Below are 15,308 nucleotides of genomic sequence, written 5' to 3'. Positions count from 1 at the left end.
ACGACTTGCATTTGCACCTGATTACTGTTCACTGCAGGCATTTTAAAATGAGCTCTGCTGCCCCTGCACCCCCGCCTCGCTTTGGTGACAGACGGTGCTGGGCTTCCTTACTGTCTTCTCACCAAGGCTCCTCTGTGCCCCCCACTGCTTCCATCTCCTCCTCCCAATCTCTGATGCTGGCCTCTCCCTGGGATCCATCCTGATCCTCAGCTCCCCTGGCTGGGCGAGGGTTCCAGTAACACAGGGGACTATAACTCCAATGCAGAGGGTGGGTCTCGTGGGCACCTAGGCAGATGTCACCAATGGATCAAAAGCTGCACCTCGCCCACCATTAGGAGGTGGGTATGGCCAGGGCAGGTCACAGGGATGGGAGGCCACCCTGCTCCCTGGTGAGATGGACCACAGAGACCAAGCTCTGAGCGCTTTGGGCTGCACCCCAGGCCCCAGGAACACAGCCATGGAGCATCTTCCAGGGATGCTGGTTGTGACCCAGGATGTGCTGCTGATGACGGCTGCATGTCCTTTTTTCCAGTAGCTGCAGAGTCTCACACAGCACCCCGCCGCCAAGGCCCGAGCTGGTCACTTGGTCTTTTTAACTGGGGCTGTCCCTTGGCCTTCCTTGTGCTCCTCATCGTGTTGTTTGTGGTCGCATCCAATACAAGGAGCCTCAGTCGCCTTCAATTTCACTTTTGCAAATCAATCTGAGCTGGAAAATGCACTGATTTTGCTCATTTATCTGAGTCTAATGGTGAATCCATCCATCCAACCAGCAACACCCATTACCGTGCTTGCAATGGGCCAGGCGGCGTTTCCTTCTCCCAGATAGACTAAAGAACCACAGGGACACGGGTGCGATGGGCTTGTGTCTCCTGTCACAGGCGGTGCTGTGGGTCTGCCTTTTACCCACAGGTACACTTTGATCCCCACCTCCATACTGCTAGGGCTTGGGGCCGCCCCGCTGTGGTCTGCACAGAGCACATACCTCACGATCGTGGGAAACATGCATGCAAAGAAGGCGGGAAAACGCGGCAAAGACGTGGTGAACCAGTATTTCGGCATCTTCTTCCTTGTATTCCAGTCATCTGGTGTGTGGGGCAACCTGATCTCATCGCTGGTATTTGGCCAGACTCCCAGCCAAGGTAAAAGGAAAAGGGGCAAGCAGTTGTCTCCAAGTGGAGCAGCGGTTTCAGTGATGGCCGCTGGGGGAGAGGGTTCCTGATTTCAGTTGTATACGTGCCTTGATTCTGTAACTTGAGCAGGTGAGTCAGGCCCCACAGGTGAGATTCTCAACCTGCCTGTGCTTCAGAGTTGCCTGTTACCTGCTCTCTTCTGGACAGTTGGGTGGGACTGAAGAAGATCTATGTCTTCCATAGATGCCTCCGCAGGGGCAGGGCAGCCCTTGGGAGAGGGTGCCATGGGGAAACTAAGGGCCACGCCAGTAGAATTTAGGTTCATGGAGTCACAACTTCACAACCATCCTTGTTAGACTAAGGACGGGGTTGCCTGATGTCTTTTCCTTGTGACTTGATACACTGACCAGATTTTCAAATGTTGCATGACAGGCCCCTCATCCCATGACGGACGTGGACATAGGATGGGCTGATGCCCTGGCTCCTCTGTCTCTACCCGACTTTGCCCTGGTATAAATATAAAGAGCATATCTCATTTGTGCCCACGCCCTTGGTGCCTATGTTGAGGCTTTAAGCACAGGGCATAGGACATCTCTTTCATGCTTAGAGGAAACCTTACCCAACGGGGTAAAAACCAATCCAGCCCTCCTGACTAGTATCACGACTATTTCTATCACTTCATCAAGGTTCTCCATCTTGCTATCCCATAAAAAATCCCACCCTTGGGAAACTCTGTAGCCAAAATGCCTCTCCTTTTTTCTCATGTGATTGTCATGTGTGCTAAGTGCATTTGAAGAAGGGAAGCTGTAAAGTTGATGCATAGCAATTTTTATTCATTATTGCTGTTGGTGTCAGCAACAATGAAACAGAAACTTGGGGTAAAGCTCAGTCTGCATATCATGGCCAGTGAAGTGGAGGAACAGGCTTTTGTTTTGAAGACATTTCTGCAGGTGAGTTAGTTCTCCAAGTGAGCACAGGACACAGAATCTGGGGCCGGAGGAATTTGGAGGGTGTCGTGTGTTTCTCCACCTTCTTGTGCCTTCTCTTATCAGCTGTACATCTCACCTACCTAGAAGATTTTGTGAAGCTGTCTGTTACATAATTTGTGTTATTAAAACAATAAAAACACTGAATATTCTTTCTCCCACAACATCTTTCTCTTCTCCAGAGATTCTGACAGGAGTTCTGACTGAGAGTCATTGCTAATTCAAATTCTATTCTTTTAAGAGATCGCAGAACTAATATTAGTTTTCAAAAACAGAAAAGTTGTGAAATCACCTCCCCAAAGTCATGGAGTTGGTAACAGATGAATCTGAAAGAGAATCCAGCATTCATGGCGCCCAATCTCATGTACTTTTTTCTTTTTGACTAGTTTTGAAAACTTGAAAAATTTTAATTGTGTCAGAAAAGTAGTATAACAAGTAAGCAGCACTTTTCCAAGTTTATGCTTCCCTGAATCTTTGCGGAACACTAATAGGATTTTCCACCTCCCAAAGTGTCTTAAATGGAGTCTAGGGTCATGTGCCTAGGGGTAAATCTATTTTGACACACTGGGTCTTTCCACGTGACCTGTAGTGATGCCTCCCCCGGGTGTTCATCCTTTCCACTATCACTTTCATTCCTCAAGAACCTACATCTCATCACATTTGCAGTCATCTCATGCCTCCCATCTGCTCTGACTTCACAGAGGCCCTCCCAGAAGAGCAGCTCATGTCCTGTGGGGCCAGTGACTGCTTGATGGCCACCGCAACCACCAACAGCACCCAGAGGCCCTCCCAGCAGCTGGTCTACACCCTGCTGGGCATCTATACCGGTACGTGCTCCACCAGCCCAGGGCAGGGTCCCCAGCAAAGCTGAACCAAGCCTCCTTCCTGGGCTGACAAAGACCATCTCCCCCAGTGTAGAAGGAATCTCCCTTCTTCTGAAACATCCTTGCAAAATGTATTGGTCTGGATTCCATGCAGGCAGCGTTCTTATGAATTAAAGGCAGTACACCCGTGCTGTCTAACAGAGGATCCTGGGGTGATGAGATTGTTATACATCTCCAGAGCCCAACCCAGTAGCCATTAACCACTGTGGTTGTTTACATCTTAACTGATTAAAATCTCAGTTCCTGAGTCTCCCGGCCACACTGCAAGTGCCCAGCAGTACAGGGGGCTGGCGGCTACTACAACAGACAGCTTGGTGGCCGGCTAGGGCACTGGGATTGACTGTTTGTGTTTCAGCTGTGGCCAAGGGACCCTGACCATCCACGATTGCTATAAACTACCTTTTTTTTTTTTTTTTTCTGAGAAATGTACTGAGTACCTTCTGTGGAAAGGCTAGAGGGGCGAGTGCTCCCAAGTGCTGGATGCACCTTAGCTGGAGACATTGCAAGTTCATGGTGAAACGGCTGCCCAGAGGAAGTTAATTATCATGACGAGGCTCGTTCTTAGAAGTTCATTTTAATAGAGAAAGTTATGTTAATAGTTTCATATGTGACTTTAGTGTTATAGTGAAAGGTTTATTACAACTTTGAAGGGGACACATTTAGAGAGTTTTAAAAACCATTTTGTAAAGAATTTAAATATATTCTTTTTTGGCCAGGCGCGGTGGCTCACACCTGTAATCTCAGCACTTTTGGAGGCTGAGGTGGGCAGATCACTTGAGGTCAGGAGTTCGAGACCAGCCTGGCCAATATGGTGAAACCCCATTTGCACTAAAAACACAAAATTTAGCTGAGTGAGCATGGTGGCATGCACCTGTTATCCCAGCTAGTCAGGAGGCTGAGGCAGGAGAATTGCTTGAACCCGGGAGGAGGAGGTTGCAGTGAGCTGAGATCATACTGTTGCACTCTAGCCTAGGCAACAGAGCAAGACTCTGTCTCAAAAAAAAAAAAAAAGTGTGTATATATATATATATATGTACGTATATACACACATACATATGTATTTGTATATATGTATATATATTCTTTGTCATTCTTGGATTTGGGCATTCATAAAGTCCTTGGAATGGGTCCTTCTTAAAGATCAAAGGTCTGGTACCTGTGAGCTCTGGGAGCACCAAGTCCCGCACTCTGCCAGGGTCATAGGTGAGGAGGGTTCGTGTGCACTGTAGAGCTTTTCCTTGTGCTGAGATGATGTGCGGCACCACCCCTCAGGTCCCCTCAGGCCACTTCCACATCAGAGGCTCTGAGTGAGCACTTGTAAAGCAATCGCTAGAAGTCGACAAAGCATACTGAAGCCGTGCTAGGCCATGCTAGACCTTCTTGGTCCAGACATTGATGACTAGAAGCTCGCTTTTAGTAAGCTGAGAGCCTAGTGAAGGAAACAGGCACACACCCAACTAACCGAGACTCAGTCCGACGGTGTTCTGAGCACAGTTCCCAGCTGAATTGCAGCCGCATCTCCCTGGAGCACCAAGTTTCAGGAAAGCCTCCAAGGGCTGGTGGGCCCTACACCGAGTCTGGACAATGAGCAAGATTGGCCAGGCAGGGAAGTGATGCCAGAGGGCCCTGGAGGCAAGAAGTCCAGGAGGAGCCCTCAGGGCTGGGGACAAGGTGGAGGGACAGAGATGGGGCACAGGACTAGCTGTGGCCCTCGATGTTGTGCCAAAGGGTCTGGACAAGTGCAGACTTGCCTCCTAGACAGACCCTGTGCCAGCATGACTTAGAGGTACAGAGGGACAGCGGGCAGAGACCCACTAAGGACGGAGTGCTGAGTCCAGAGGAGGGAGCAGGGAGGGGGAGGCAGAGGTGGAGGGGCTGAGAGAGAGGCCAGCAGGGTCCGTGTGGGTTGGACATGGTGTGGGGAAGAGCAAGACAGTCCTGGGGTTGACAGGAAGATGAGCTCAGGCCGGGAACACCTGGCTTGAGGACACAGAGGGACTCTTGCGTAGTGTCCAATGGGCAGTCTGACGCTGTGCAGGGCTCAGGCCAGAGGCTGATGAAAGTGTGGACACGGAGGCATCTTCTGAGGTGGTGACTGGAATCGTGACAGGCATGAGGTTCTTAGGGACAAAAAGCAGAGAAAATTGTTATGGAGAAGGGAGTCCAGCCAGACCCCTGGTTCAGCAACTCTGAGGGCCAGGCAGACAGCTGGAGCCTTGGAAGGAGACAGAAAACCAAACCAGGGTCTTGGAGCACACCCAGGGTTGCAGAGTCAGCTGGGGAGGGGCTTTGAGAGTGTTGAGTGTGGCAGGGCCCCCAGGAGGCTCAGGGAGCAGGCTGGACCAGGCTCTTAGCCAGTGAGAGGCTACTGACATCCATCAGGAGAGCAACCTGGGGAGGGTGCTGGCGTGCAAGGCCCAGATTGAGGGTTTTAGAAGTGAGTGGAAGTTGTGGACAGGAAGTCAGGAGGAGCCACGGTTTGCTCTGGTCTGCAAGGCTCTGCTGACTTGGAATCGTGGTCATGTTTTCCCTGCAGGCCCCTACGTTCCCATCAACATGGTCCCGGGGACCAGCCAGGCTGTGCTTCCCCCACACTTCCCCTCACCACCTCCTCTACATAGCTGGGAGGCTGGGGGACTCGGGGACATTGAGCTGAGTCAAGACCCTCAGGTCTCCTTCCAGGTCCACCAGTTCCAGTCATGCAGCCACCAACAAAGACATCTCCTATCTACAAAGCAATAGAATTTTGGAGTAGGGGCTGGCAGCCTTCCTCTGTGAAGGGCTGACAGCAAATATTTCTACATGTAAAGATCTTTCTGAGGATCATATGGTCCTTGTTGCAACTGCTCAACATCGTCTTTGTAGTGGGAAAAAGCCATAGACCACATGTAAGCAAATGAGCGTGCCTGCGTGCCAATAAAACTTTATTTTCAAAAGCAGGCCTTGGGCAGGCTTTGGCCCACAGACCATAGTTTGCTGGCCCCTGCTGTAGAGGAACAGCACAGGCTTCTCCATGGCTTCCAGGCCCTTCATTGCCCTCTGTCCTCCGCAGGTGGCTGCTACCTGCAGCACCTCCCCTGCAGGGGCACCCCCAGGGTGCTCTCTGGTCACAGCTCCAGCCATTTATGCATCACAGACAGTTCTCGGGTCATGGAATCCCACAGCCTGAGGGAGTCCAAGTCTAGAAGTTACGTATAGCAGAGATCACACACATATCAATGAAGAAGTGGTCTTACTATTGTGATCTTAACAGTCCTGCAGGACCCTATCTGTGTCCTTTTCTATAAAGCAAGGCCATGTCACCATAAAGAAAAACAAAGCAAGAAAGAAAAATGGACCTAAAAGAACAAGAACACCCTCTCCCTGGGTAACTTTCCCAGGTTTCTGAGCATTCCACTCATAGTCAAGTTTCTTGCAAAGAGCCGTTCTCTTTAGAATTTAGGACACAGCTGTGCAGTATCCCCCAATTCATGCCCCACAGAAGGCTCTGAGTCACATGACATCTGGACACACATAATTCTGAACAAAGGGGTGTGGCTTCTGTGTCCATGACCTGCCTCTCCTCCTCCCAAGAGGCTTTCAGGGAGATTGGAGGTCATGTCCTACTGGGCTGCTTGACACTGAAGTCCTGGCCCACAAGACGAGATCGTGGAGAAGGCGCTGCCTTCAGTGAGTGGAGGAAAAATGTGCCTTTTCCACATAGTCTACACACAGTCAGCTCAGGGGGTCGGCTTGGAAGGGGGCCCTGACAATCGTAAATACCCTATGGCCTCCTGTGCAGGCGTGACAACCTGCCAGACCGCATGGTGGCCAGGACAACGCAGAGGAAAATGAAGGGTGACCCAGAAACAACCGTGGCAACAGGAGTCCCGCTTTCATATGGAATTTCACAAAGTTCATGAGAATGTGGAATTATCATGACATGGGAAGGGGAATGTGGTTAGCCAAGATGGAAAGTAGTCAGATAACAGAAAGTAAAGCCTAGAAATAAATCTGTGCATTTCTGGGTGGAACCGGGTTAACAATGGTGCTTTTTGAGACAGGTGCTAGGATTCCACTGTTTCTGCACACAGCTTGGAAGACAGTTGGCTTTGCAAAACCTCCCAGTTTCAGGAACGCTCAGCTGCCAGGGCACCGTGCTGCAGCAAGCATGGGTCACACGAGGACCCTGATGCTGAGAGAGACAGAAAGCGCTAGATAAGGTTGGTCAGACACAGTAAGATGAGATCATTCCCGTCGTCTTCAGAGGAGCCAGGGTCTGAGCTCTTGGAGGTAGAAATGAATCGATCTGAAAGATTCTGGCCCAGAGAGAAGGGAAGGATTGCCACCAATCTTGAGCAATCTGTGATACCCCAAATACTGTGTATCATGACCACTGCCAGGTGGGAAAGAAACAGTGGAGATGTAACGATATCACAGAAGGCACTTAGAATCATTAAGGGAACAAAAGGGCTTCTATATAAAGTGAGCAACACCTAAATAAACATCAGTTCTCCATCGACAGAAATTAAGGTGGATCAGATAATAAAGTGGTGGACAGAAATGATGGAGATTTAGTCATCACATTTTGGAATTATGAGAAAGTACAGGATGTTTCCTCATGGATGAAATGAATAGTAAAATATTTTTTGCATAGATAACCCATTTATATAGTTGAAAATGCAAATCCAGGAGTCTTGCTTGTCCCCATTTCATTTTGGGTGGCTTCAGTGACCTGCAGTCCGAGAACCTTAAGTGGAAAATTCCAGAAATAAATAATTCATAAGGTTTAAGTTGCAGTTGTTCTGAGTAGTGTGGTGAAATCTCTTGCTGTCCTGCCCACCCGCCCAGGCTGTGACCCTTCCCTCTGTCTGGCATGTCTGCACCATAGACGCTCCCTAGGCTATAGTCTCTCAGTAGCAGTCTCTGTTGTCAGAGTGAAAATACATGGTGCATGTAGTCTGACACTGCCCATGGTTTCAGGCATCCACTGGGGGCTTGGAATGAACCCCTTTGGGTGGGCAACCACTGCACTGTGAAAGGGCGTGCAGTAGGGAGTCTCTCTCTCACTGCCGTCCTCAGACCAAGTTCTGCACCCATAGAAAGTCCATGTCTGCTTTATTTACTGGACATATTTAATGCACATTTAAACAAGCACGTCTTTACGTCCTTTCTTACTTAGTTCAAGTGGTAGCGCACTCTACACAAAGTTCTGCCTCTTGGTTGTTTTTTCTCTTTTTACCATTTATGATGGGGATTTCCCCATCTGTGTACAAAGAGCTTCTTTTTTATTTTCTTCAAATGCACAACATTCCATCGCAGTCGGGATACCCCTTAATATCTTTAACCAGTTCCTATTGGAGGACTTTTACACAAAATTGTTTATTTGAAATAAAAGTGTAGCAAATGGTACCCTTGTGGGAATCATTATCCTAAAAATCAATAAAAAGCTGGCTGCTGTTAAAAATTGCTTTGGGGATTAGAATGAGAAGCAGAGTCAATGGTTAAGGACACTCAGATGTCTGAGGTCTCTCCGGAATTTTTTGTATTTTATGCCGGTGAGGACAATACTGACCTATTGTGGCAGGCTTCATGTGAAAGCCAGTAAGTCGTGAACTAATCAGAGAATCAGCACAATCAAGTGCAACTGGACACCTGAGATCCTTAAGTGTGCCGTGTCTAATGTCACCTGAAATCTGGATCTGAATTAGCCGTCTCGAGAGGAGGATGCGCGACTGAAGCAAATCTGTGCCAGGCACCCTGCCTCTGGGCCCCTGTAAAGCTGAAGCCTTTGCTATTTCCTTTCAGGGAGTGGTGTCCTGGCTGTCCTGACGATAGCTGCATTCCTCAAACCCATACAAGATGTTCAACGGGAAAGTGAAGGAGAGAAGAAATCACCACCTTTCTGGTCCACTTTACTGTCGACTTTCAAGCTATATAGAGATAAACGTCTGTGCCTCTTAATTCTACTGCCTCTGTATAGTGGATTGCAGCAAGGATTCCTCTCCAGCGAATACACAAGGGTATGAATGAAAGTGAGGGCCGGTGGCTCAGGCCATGCATGGCATCATGCCTTACCTGTGTCTGTACCTGCAGGACTGCAGTGTGTCAGGTCACCTGCCCAGGGCTGGGGCTGGGGGGAATGAGGTCCTGTGTTCCCAGTACTACCATAGCTGAGTTTCTGATTCAACGTCTCGACCTCCAAGTAACTTCCAACTCACAGGAGCGTCCACTTCTTGTCTCAAGGGAGAACTTCTTGCTTGAACCGTGTCTTCCTGGGGAAGGAGCCAGAGCAAATGGATGGGCAGCTGCCGCTGACTCACCCCGCAGACACTCATTCATGTTATCCCTGCCTGGGCCTCACCCTGCACTCTTACTTTAGAGTTTACATATAGGAAAAGCATTAAGTCCATGAATATCACTGAAATTCCTTATCCCTCTAGTTTTCTTTTTTTCTTTCTTTCTTTCCTTTTTCTTTTCTTTTCTTTCCTTTTTTTTTTTTTTTGAGACGGAGTGTCCCTCTGTCGCCTGGGCTGGAGTGCAGTGGCCGGATCTCGGCTCACTGCAAGCTCCGCGTCCCGGGTTCATGCCATTCTCCTGCCTCAGCCTCCCAAGTGGCTGGGACTACAGGTGCCCGCCACCTCGTCTGGCTAGTTTTTTGTATTTTTTTTTAGTAGAGACGGGGTTTCACCGGGTTAGCCAGGATGGTCTCGATCTCCTGACCTCGTGATCCGCCCGTCTCGGCCTCCCAAAGTGCTGGGATTACAGGCTTGAGCCACCGCAGCCAGCCCCTTTTTCTTTTTTTGAGATGGAGTAATGCTCTTGTTGCCCAGGCTGGAGTGCAATGGTGCCATCTCGGCTCACTGCAACCTCTGCCTCCCAGGTTCAAGAAATTCTCCTGCCTCAGCCTCCCAAGTAGTTGGGATTACAGGCATATGCCACCATGCCCGAGTAATTTGTATTTTTAGTAGAGACAGGATTTCTCCATGTCGGTCAGGCTGTTCTCGAACTCCCAACCTCAGGTGATCCGCCTGCCTCGGCCTCCCAAAGTGCTGGGATTACAGGTGTGAGCCACTGCACCTGTCACCTCTAGTTTTCAAATCATGCTTCACAATCTAAAAATCGATGTGGCTCTCCAGGCTTCTGCTCCATCTGCTCAGCCCACCTTCTCCCCTCAAGGTGAGGGAGGCGGTGCCCCACCTCAGGGTGTGCAAAGAAAGACGCCTCTCTTGGGAGCTGTTGAGAGCTGGTGGCCAGAGCCGGACCAGCATGGGCCTGTGTCTGGCAGAGGCTCTCCTTCCAGAGGAGCCTTCCCTGCTCTGTCCCCACCCCAGATCCCTCCCAGGCAAGGCTGACAACTTAGTGAGATAAAAAGCACCTCCGCAGGTAGAATTTGAATTTCAGATAAACCACAAATGTCTCTCCGGGAGTGTGCCTAGGCAATAGTGGGTGTCCTCAATTTTATCTGGCAAAGCTACTTTTAGGACAGCCTTGATGGAGAATCTTAGGGGCTTGAAAGAGTAGAAATAGGATAACAGAAAGGTCCACTTGGCATTTTGGGGACAGCCCCTCCTTCTCCTCCACTGGACTTGTCCTTGTCACCCCCGATGTGGCTGTGGCTGGTCTACTCGTCTCAGCCTTTGTTCTGTGTGCCCGCCCTCGAGGCTGCCCGTGAGGGGAGTGTGGCGCAGTGGGTGTGAGAGTACGTGTGCAGCCGGCTACTGGGCTGCTGAGGCCCCGGAAGAGGTGGCAGGGCAACCTCTTCATTTTCTCTCTCTCTCTCTTTTTCTTTTTTTTTTAAACTCTCTTTAGATCTCACAGGCAATGATTGGCCCCAGCAAGGGCAGGGTATATTGGCTTCCGTATAAAATAATGCACATTTCACAGCAAATAGCAAGAAATATATGAGAAAAAATTTTGTCCAGAGTTGTCCAAACTGCCTCCTTTTAGTTCTTCCCCAAAGAGGATTTTCGTACCAACACCAGCTTTTCTCCTGCATGGGAGCCACAGAGCCTAGAGGAAGGTGTAGGCCACACTGGCCTGTCTGCCATCTCAGAGCAGATGCTCAAAGCACCCGACTGCAGCTTCAGCTTGAGTGTGGGAGGCCTGGGAGCGTCCGTGACATGGCTCTGCATCCCTCTCCCCAGTCTTATGTCACCTGCGCCCTGGGCATCCAGTTCGTTGGCTACGTGATGATCTGCTTCTCGGCCACCAACGCGCTGTGCTCCGTGTTGTATGGAAAGGTCTCGCAGTACACGGGCAGGGTTGTGCTCTACGTGCTGGGTAGGTAGCAGCGTGCGTCCCAATCCCAGCCGTCATAACGGTTTGCAGTAGCGAAAGCGTGCAGCCCACAGTCAGGACGGGGCTGGAAAAGTGCCCCTGAAACTGCTTTGAAATCAGTGATGCCCTGTAAGATGCATTCATTCTTTCAGTCCTTCCTTCACCCCCTCGACAAGCAGGAATCAGACTGTCTCCAAGTTGTCACTGGGCAGGCACTGTGCTCGGCATAAGGCCACACAGCAAGTGCCTGCTCCAAGTGGGCACTCAGTGTGGTGACCAGGCCAGGGTGGGGTGGGGCAGGGTCTCTGCAGGTGCAAATGAGGGACACGAAGCCAGTGGTGAGGCCATGGGCGTCACGGAAGGCCACACTGGGGTTGGGGTGGCTCTATTCCACATCTGTTCACACCGTGGATAAGGACAAAACTTCTAAGGCCACAGACTCCTCCCTAAACACACAGCACCTTCCATTTTCCTTGGGAAGAGAAGGAAAGGGATGAGTCAGAGATCACATGAACAATGGGGAATGCGGGCACTAAGAAGAATGGCGCCTGGCATGTCAATGCCCCAGGCAGGGCTGGGTGTGGGGGTGCAGGCAGAGGAAGGGCACACAGCTAGCATCCACCAGGGCCACGGAGCCCAAAGGCTCTGCCTGCGGTTTCCTGTCCATCTTCACAGCCGCCCTGTGAAGCAGACAGTGTCCCCTTACAGAGAGGAAATCATGGAGCGGAGAAGTGGAGGGACTTGCCCAAGGTGGTGCAGCCCTGGGGCATGCGGTGCGGACCTGCCTTTCCGCTGCCAGAGACCCTGCTCTTCCTCTGTGGTGTCTTGAGCGTCATTGGGCAGCCTCGTTACTGCATCCTAGAGACGCCACAGCCTGTGGAAACTGGGGTCCCAAATCTGTGACCTGCTGAGACGAGTCACAAGGAGGGGCCCACAGATGTCACCTGTCTGGGAGGTCTGTGGCCTCCTCCCTTTTTCCCCCATGGCTCCCACTTGGAAGGCTCAGATGAAACCATGGGCACACTTTGTCCTATTCCCTGGCCACTCAGAAAGGGGCTGGGATCCTTCGACTTATACCTAATGAGGAGGCCCTTCTCTTTCTGACTTGAAGCCCTCTTAGCTTAGGGGCAACCTCAGGCCCAGACAGGGTGACCTTCCTTCCCAACGTGATGCCAGACCACACCCAAGGCCCTCCAGGCTGAGGCTGCGGGTCACACAGCAGGTATGTGGTGCAGACCATTGACTTAGAGCTGGCAGCACGCATACACACCAGCTCACAAATTAAATGTCAAGGTTCCAACTAAAAAGATGACTTCCAGAGCATTAAGGGAACACTGAGCATGAAGCAAACATTGAGATGGTTCCAGAGGATGGTTGAGAAGGTTGAGATGGTTGAGACGATTGAGATGGTTGAGACGGTTCCAGAGGACAGTTCCAGGGGATGGTTCTAGAGGACGGTTGAGTCAGTTGCTCCAGTGCTGACCCACCTACGGGCCCCTCCAGGCCATTATGATGACCCTCATTGCCTGGCGGTTTCCCCTCTGCACCCCCAGGTGCGGTGACCCATCTGTCCTGTATGATCGCCCTCCTGCTGTGGAGACCTGGTGCTGACCAGCTGGCTGTGTTCTTCGTATTCTCAGGCCTGTGGGGCGTGGCAGATGCAGTCTGGCAGACACAGAACAACGGTGAGTCCCCAGCCCAGGCCCCTTCCTGGCAGCAGGGGGGCGGTCCCTGGTCAAGGCAACTGTGGGGCTCATTAGATGTCAATGGGCCAGAGCCAAGAGAGGTGAGTTGGGAGAGATGGAAGGGCCAAGAGGGCTGTGACGTCGCCTCTGGGTCTGACGTATTTTCTCTGAGCATTTATTCAGATTCATGATGCAAAAGTGGGAAACCACCCGGGGTTCCTTCTGGGCACCCTTCTCTTGGGATGGTGTGGTTTTGCTTAAGTCAGGTCGCCCATCCGAGCCTGGGTGTGAGACTCTCTACCCCTAGGACAGCAGTCTCTTCATGACTGAAAACCTTTATTGAGACGTGCTTGTGATCAGAGGCACCCTCTCCGCGTACCTGGGCCTGGGGTGTAAACACGCAGGGCCATCCAAGGAGCCCTGCGCGATGGGAGGTGGGAGTGTGAACCAAGGAGCCCACGGAAGATGGGAGGTGGCGGTGTGAACCACAAGCCACACATGTCACAGGTCACTAGGGTCAGTGTCTGTGGAGGGGGCTTTGGGGCTTTGGGGCTTCCTGGGCAGTGGTGGGTTTCCTGTGAGCAGGTGGGGACCCTGTGGATGTCAGGGAGCAGAGGAGGCCAGGGTGGGCTTCGTCCTAGAGACCACATCTGCATCACGTCTAGGCTGACCGCTGTCCAGATGGAGTGGGGTGCAGGAGGAACCAGGGCAGGAGGCGGCAGGGGGCTCCAAGGTCTTGCTGGGGCTGGGGTCCCCGAGAAGGCGGCCTAGGGGGAGTGCAGAGGGGTGGGGTGGAGTGGCAATTCGGGTCCCTATGTGTGGGGCCAGCATGCGGGGGAGGGTCAGATGCACCTGGGTCACTGGAAGCAGCAGAAAACGCTGACGCCCAGGAGTGACTGGGAGCTATGTGGAGTCTGTACCGTGTCACAACAATCAATTCCAAAAGGCAGGTGACAAGGTCCAAGGTGCGGCCCTAGGGGGAGCTGGGAAGGCTGGTTGTCAGATGGAAGGTGATGTCCCGTGATGATGGCAGGAGCCAAATGGCGAAGTCCTCACAGAATAGGGTGGCCTGGCCAGGAGGTCAGGCAGAACAGTGAGGGCACGGGTGGGAGAGGAGCAGGAGCCAAGGAGGAGCCAGGGAGGAAGGGGCCCCAGGCTCAGGCAGCGGCACCAGAGAGGTTCCAGAGAGGCCTGAGGACAGGCGAACTGGGAGGGGATGCCGCAGTTGCACCTGTTATTCAGCTACTCGGGAGGCTGAGGCAGGAGAATCCCTTGAACTCTGGAGCAGAGGTCTCAGTGAGCCAAGATTGTACCACTGCACTCGTGCCAGGCTCTGCTGAGCTCCGAGGTGCTTTGTGCTGGCTGGTCGTGTTTTCCACAAGGAGATGAGTGAGAGGGTTTTGGAGGAAGGTCACTAGGAAGAGAAGGAAGCTGGGTCAGTGTGTGTGGCCACTGGTTGGAGGGTGTGCGTTCTGGGTGGTATTGAAAATTGCACAGATGAGGGCTTGGGGTAGGAACCCTGGGTTTCCCCAAAACCCCATCTAAGGCCACGAGGGGTGTCAGAGGCCCAAACAGGCAAGACTGCATGTCTAAGAGATGCTGATGAGGCAAGATGAAGGGTCCTCTCGGAGGTGAGCAGGGCTCACATGAGACCCTCTTCCCTCCAGGAGAGACATCACCATTCTGCCTTTATCTGGCAAACCCTTGGGGCTTAGAAATTGGAAAAAGCAAACCCACAAGGGAAGTACAGGCCAATGTTTCTGAGATGACGGACCTGGCTGCTGTCCCGCACTGAGGAGAAAGAACACATGTGACCTCAGATCACAGACTGAACACTCCAACCATGTCCTTTCTTGTCTTCCTGGTGGGTTGCCATCCACAGGGCAGCTGAGAATCATCTTTGAACAAACCCTCACGGTTGGACCGAGGGAGCCGTGTTTTCACAGTCCTTTCTGCTGCCCTAGTAATGCCGCTGGATGGAGTGAAGCTCTTCACCAAAATGAGCGTGTGCTTGGCCCAGCACCATGCTCTGGCTTGTCGGGATCAAGGCTGGGAGCCTGGAACGGGTAGACTGGATCCGAGGCCAGGCCAGGGCATTGCTTAACAGAACAAATACTGGTTTAATGGAGGGGAGCAAACAGCAACTCACTTTGGTGTTTTTGGCAGTGCAGAATTATAAGCTAGTGGCGTGTCATGTCGCCTGTAGGGCTCCTAGCTACGTCACCAATAAGCATCACACAGCATTTGTTTAAACCGTCCCCTGGACGTGTGGCAGAGCCGGTGTTTTACTGAGCTCCCCAAATGCACATCCCATTACCAGAAGTGCACAGTGACTTATCTGAACTTACTTGATTTAAAAATGTA

General features: G+C 51.6%; 1 protein-coding gene across 1 annotated transcript in view; it reads left to right on the top strand.

The window, feature by feature from the left end:
• The window catches only part of UNC93A (unc-93 homolog A), a 41,150-nt gene that overhangs the window by 19,761 nt on the left and 6,081 nt on the right, over window positions 1–15,308 (top strand). The window contains exons 4-8 of the mRNA XM_010374076.2: window positions 910–1,139; window positions 2,818–2,943; window positions 8,788–9,002; window positions 11,127–11,262; window positions 12,813–12,944. Coding sequence (XP_010372378.2) covers window positions 910–1,139; window positions 2,818–2,943; window positions 8,788–9,002; window positions 11,127–11,262; window positions 12,813–12,944 — 839 coding nt within the window. The remainder of the gene's footprint in view (window positions 1–909; window positions 1,140–2,817; window positions 2,944–8,787; window positions 9,003–11,126; window positions 11,263–12,812; window positions 12,945–15,308) is intronic.

The sequence above is a fragment of the Rhinopithecus roxellana genome, chromosome 4, assembly GCF_007565055.1.
Source record: "Rhinopithecus roxellana isolate Shanxi Qingling chromosome 4, ASM756505v1, whole genome shotgun sequence".
Taxonomy (NCBI): Eukaryota; Metazoa; Chordata; class Mammalia; order Primates; family Cercopithecidae; genus Rhinopithecus; species Rhinopithecus roxellana.
The sequence above is the reverse complement of the archived record's forward strand: the minus strand, read 5'-3'. Positions and strand labels throughout refer to the sequence as shown.